The 5,624-nt window shown below is 47.7% G+C and overlaps 1 protein-coding gene across 2 annotated transcripts in view; it reads right to left on the reverse strand.

The window, feature by feature from the left end:
• The window catches only part of USO1 (USO1 vesicle transport factor), a 91,543-nt gene extending 86,264 nt beyond the window's left edge, over positions 1–5,279 (reverse strand). For both annotated transcript variants that reach the window (XM_019534298.1, XM_019534297.1), the window contains exon 1: positions 5,139–5,279. In XM_019534298.1, coding sequence (XP_019389843.1) covers positions 5,139–5,204 — 66 coding nt within the window. In that variant the 5' untranslated portion in view covers positions 5,205–5,279. The remainder of the gene's footprint in view (positions 1–5,138) is intronic.
• Positions 5,280–5,624: the final 345 nt, after the last annotated feature.

Consider the following 5,624-nt stretch of genomic DNA (forward strand, 5'->3'; position numbering starts at 1 on the left):
GGGTTTCCCCTGGGTCCTACTGCCCTTGGTTCCTGTCATTTTTTACAGGAACCAAGGGCAGATAAATATTAATTTTCTAAATTTAAGGGCCCCGCAGGCCAGATCTGGCCCACAGGCCATACTCTGCCCATCCCTGCCCTATTCCCATCCACATTTATGGCTTGAACTTACTGGAAGAGATACTTGATCTGCAAAATTAGATTGGAATTGACATACTCTGTATCTCAAAATCAATGATTCTCAACCAGGGTGCTGCAGCCTATGTTAACATTATTCACAAGATAAAGCTAGATATTTCCAATAGGAATCGACAGTGTTGAAAGCATTCTGACCTGTTGTGGTCTTTCTGAGTTCTTTGCAACAGAAGAATTGCTCTATTAATTTTCTATAGTCAAAAAAAATCCAAGGTTTGGGGGAGCTGTTTGAATTACAGGTGCGCTGAAAAAAGTTAAGTCTTACAATGGAGCTATTCTCTCCCCAGAATAAAGTTTTCCATGAAAAAATGAATGTTTTCCCTGCATAAACATTTTTGACAAAGATCAAAGGTCACCTTTGCCCCAATACAAATATTTCATACTTCAGCTGCTTTATCCCTTCCTACTCTGGACTCAATCTCCAGTTCATTTTAAAATAATGGTAACCCCAAACCACTGTACCATCTTCACACCAAATCCAGTTTCAAGTGTCAAAACGCACCTATTCTTTAAATTGTGATGTTGCAATTTCACTTCTTCCGAGACAGAAAGGCAAACACGTGACAGTTAACAAATCTTTAAAAAGCAAGTACAGGCTTTGCATCTCAAAAACTGCTTTTTAAAACTATCTGACAAAGCTGTGCTACCAGGAATTTCAGCTTTCCTTTACTGCTGAAGTTAAAAGAAAGCTGGAAACAAGTTACAGCCTTAAATCTGGAAGTGTCATCTACTCAGTGGAAATGACAACTTTAAAACCAGCATTAATTAAAATCAGTCTTCCCTCCTTCCAAAAAGGTCTCAATTCAACTTTAGAATAAACAACCAATTTAAAGCACTGTCAGTTTAAGATTACAGTTTACAATAAAATATTATAACTAAATTTGATATAATTTATTTTAAAACATTTAACATATGCATGATGAAAATATGGCACAAGTCACATTGCATACATAGGACCTTGTATTGTTTTCAATCTTGTAACAGACTGAATGCTAGTATTTACATCTCCCCAAATGTTAGATGCTTTCAATTTCTGTTCTACAAGATTCTTCCTAGATTACTTTTAGTTTCACTTTTGCCTTCTGCTTAACCTTATCCAGAATTTTTCAGTGTAGCTGTTAAACTGCCAAAAGGAAAAACTAACAACTCTTAAAATTATTTTATTAGCTAAATAAGACAATTAAGAAGCTCTACCAATGCATTTATTTCAACTTGTATTAACATTTATGCACCATGACACAAATGAGTAAGAGTTTAGTTATTTTATTCAGTAAAACACATATCAGTCACCATTTTCTAACAATGAACAAAATGCATGTTCCTAGTATAAGCTGAACTATATAATTGCTTAAATACAGGGGGTATAGCTACAGTGTACCATGATTAGTAAACTACCATGAAAGTTAGCGTAAGTACCACAATGGACAGCATAGTAGCGAAATCAGCATGTCTTAATTGCAATATATCAACCCATATGAATTAAGCTCTCCTTAGGAAAATAGCTAAAAAGTACAACTAGAACAGAACTAAGACAGTGAGATACAAGTTAGTGGTTGTCATCCCAGGGTACCCATACCCCTAGGGGTACTTAATTGGGTCACAGGCGGTACACAGAATTCCGTGCATGTGCATGCAGCCACAGCGCAGCACGCGGACAGACAGGAGCAGCCTGGCCACATCATGGAGAGCAGCCGCATCCTGCTGGGCAGGGCAGTGCCTGCCCCTGCTCCAGCCCCACTCCCTCCCTCACCTCAGGAGCCAATGGGAGCACGTAGTGACAGGAGCTGCCTCCTTCCAACCCCGCAGAGCTCAGTGGGCAGCCCATGCCCTCCCCCCTCCCCCACTGCTGGGGCCTTAATCTGCCCCCATGCAGATCTCAGAGCACCCCCCCCATGCCTTCCCAGGGTGCACACGTGTCCCCTGGATGAGCTGCTTACATCTCCATCCCATGCCCTGCCCCACTTTGGCTGAGCAGCTCTTGCCCCTACCCCACTCCCTCCCTCACCACAGGGCCTCGCACCCTCCAGCCACCCAGTTTCTCAGAAAGGGTATACTTGTTAAAAAAGGTTGGACCTGAAAAACTATCTACTTAACACAGCATGTACTGCAAGATAGCACAACCGCCTCCTACCCCTTAAACTGACAGAGCCCTTTTTCTTCAGTCAAAATGAAGAAGCTTTTGTTTACCAGGATACAGATAACTGATTATCACCAACAATTACAAACCATTCATAAAATTTAAGCAGAAGGTGTTAGACCATCAGCCAAGGACAGAGAATCACACATCTAACCCTGCGGTTTGGACTCCCAACCTCGTTGCTGATTTGCAATGTGACAATGGTCATTCTACATCTCAGTTTACTCATCCGAAAGATAGTTATTAATAGAATTGCATATTCGCCTTATAAACCAAGGAGTCCTAGGTGTTTAAGCTTTGTAAATGTTACGCAAAAGGTTCACAAAACTACCAATTTCTAAGTGTTTTATGCAGTATTGAAACTGTTTGTTCCATGTATAGAATCTAATTATTAGAAAGTAAGTTATCTTGCGTTCATGCCCACCCCCAATGGCAGGGGGACAGAGAGTGAGGCAAGTGACCCCCCCAAACCTTACCCCCTGCTCAGGAACTGTTGCTCCCAATCCCCAGCTCCAGCCCCAATTTTGCCCAAGTCACAAAGCATATGTTTGCTGTTGCTCCAGCTCCAACCACACAGCAGTGGTTGCAACAGCAGCAGCTCTGGGACAGCCGCCACTGCTGCATGGCCAGAAGACAGCAGGGTGGAACAAGAGACAGAGACACCCCCCTCCCTCCCGCCTCTGTAATTACTTGCAGAATTCTGCTGGACTCCAAGATTTGGCTATATGGATTTATATATTCTATTTATAGAATATCTACATATTCTCACCCCCCACACAAAAGGATGAAAAAAAAAAAAGAGAGAAATAAAAACGCATTAAGCCAGGGGTTTTCAACCTTTTTGGGTCAGCGTACCTCTGGCGGCCAGTCAAGAAGGAAGGAGTTGCCCAGTCCAGTCAACGAGTGTGGGGGGTGCCCCCCCAGTGGGCAATCGGTGAGCATGCTGGCAGCAGAAATGGCAGCAGCGCCCACTGCCAAATACCCAGAGGCCTTCCCAAGTACCCCCAGGGGTACGCGTGCTCTCAGTTGAAAACCTCTGTAATAAGCCATCTATCTACACACGGCGAAACTTGTTTCAGGATGGCAAACAAGGTAGAGAAGGGAGCTACATTTCTAACTGCGTACAGGTAATAACCCGCAATAAGCCATTCTAAGTTACTGGGAATATAAAATACCTCAGCTCCTGGGGGAAAAGTTGTTTTCCAAAAGCATCAATGGCCAGCTTGCTATTCAGGTTTGGAGTTACCAGTTCATCCATAGGTTAGATTTGAAATGGAACAGGGCAATATTTAGCTCACTCTTTGATAAAAAAAATAAAAGGAGCTTAAGGCACTTCAGATATGAGTGAGCCTCCCCATCCATATAGCTTATCTATCTGTGGAAGGAGCATCTAACTATTCCACTGCTCTGCTGTGAGAATTCTTGTGTCTACCAAGTTACTAGCTTTTAATAAAACTAACTAATGTATGTTCCAATGTGCATCTTCAGCATAACACTTGGATTCCCACCAGCCCATGGGTAACTTATGAAGGTCTGCAGAGCAAAAAGAATTACTTCAAACGCTTAAAGAATTTCATCCCAATCACAAAAGAGCTACTAAGCCTCCAAAAAAGGACTATGATAATTAAACAAACCAAACAAAAAACTATTAGTAAAGTATACAACACCAGCATATATAGGCTACCAAACTAGGCTGAGCTTTTCTGTTGTCCTGTATCTGCAAACTTTCTGTGTCATCTATTCCATGTCTTCCTCACTGCAGGTGGTTTAAAATACACAAGGTCCCTCCCATTCTCAGTTTGTTAGTCAAAGTACTTATGGCTTTCAAATCATCTAATCCCCCATACCCCAACAGGCAAGGCTACAACATGGTACCCATGTACCACAATCAAGGTGTAGACCTGATTATGCAGACAAAAAACTTAGAAAACAGTTCCATAAAGGGAAGAGGCAGCTGCCTAACTGGACGTTCGTTGACATTTTACTGAACATTTCATTCATTTCCAACATAAAAAGCTATGGTAAGTGACTTCACACACATTTTATGGTTTGAATAAGCCAGAGCCTCAAGTCTATATGGAGATGCTCCGTTCTTCACTTTTTAGAAACCAGCTGCTCAGGTGAGAAACTTTCACCTAGACCAAACACAGCCCACAGCCTCCTCTATAATGTAAGGAGACTCTGGGACAGTGGCTCGGACACCTGGCTGCGTGGGACTCCTCAGGCAGGGGCTTGTGAGCTGAGGGCTAGGCACAATCAGCGGGGCTGAAAACAAATGTCCAGGGCACCCAGGTTGGGAGTCCAGGGCAGCCAAAGGCACTGCTGGCCAAGTCCACCCTTTGCCTGGTGCTGGCTATGGGAAGTGGCTTGTCTTCACCCTGCTGGACTCGAGGTGCACGTTTAGCCCTAAGAAATCCGACTGCAGCCGAGCCCTTTCACCCCAAGAAGCAGGAAGGACAGACAATAAAGCCTGACTTTTCTCCCTCCTCCCCGGAGGCCAAGCCCTGCTCTGGCTGCAGGTCTCCCAGGAGGCCCACTGCAGCCGGTGCCCGAGCAGCGCGGGGCTCAGGAAAGCGCCTCGGGGTCGCGGCCGGGGAGAGGAAGCCCCGCTGCTGCGGCAGGGCAGGGCCTATCGCACGATGACAGGCGGGCCTGGCACCGGCCTAGCGCGGGCAGCCCGAGCTCGGGAGCCAAGGCGGCTCCAGCCGGAAAGGGCGCCTTGCTGAGGCCTCAGCACCGCCAGGGGGAGGGAGGGAGCGGGGCCGGCGGCGGCGGCGACGGCGGCGGCAGGGCTCCGCCGCACTCACCGTCTCGGCGCCGGAGGGCTGCGGCCCGGCGCTCTGCGCCCCCATCACCCCCCGCAAGAAGTTCATAGCCGCGCTGCGGGCCTGGCCCGGCCCCGCTCGGCTGCGACGGCGACGGCGGCCGCTCCCCGCCCCCTGCCCCCGCGGCCGGAAGCCGCCGCCAGCGCCTGCGCCGGGACGTGGCACTGACGTGGCAGCTCAAAGGGCGAGAGAGGCGGAGCGGCACCACCCTCTCCGAGGTCTCTCAGCGGCCGTCTCTGGACCTCCCCCCACGCGTCCTCTCTCCTGCCCGCGGCCACGTGTCGCTGGGCGCGCGGCTCCGCCCGCTGCACTGGTCCCCGCAGGCGCGCGGCAACTGCAGCCGCTTCCGGCCGGCGCTGCGCCTCGCCCCGGCCTCCTGCGCGCCTGTACCGGCCTGGGGTTTGGAAACGGGGGGGCAGATGGCCTGATACGTCACTTTATTTATTTACACACATGCACACATAGAGG

This window comes from Crocodylus porosus, unplaced genomic scaffold (assembly GCF_001723895.1).
Source record: "Crocodylus porosus isolate Cpor-Errol unplaced genomic scaffold, CroPor_comp1, whole genome shotgun sequence".
Classification (NCBI taxonomy): domain Eukaryota; kingdom Metazoa; phylum Chordata; order Crocodylia; family Crocodylidae; genus Crocodylus; species Crocodylus porosus.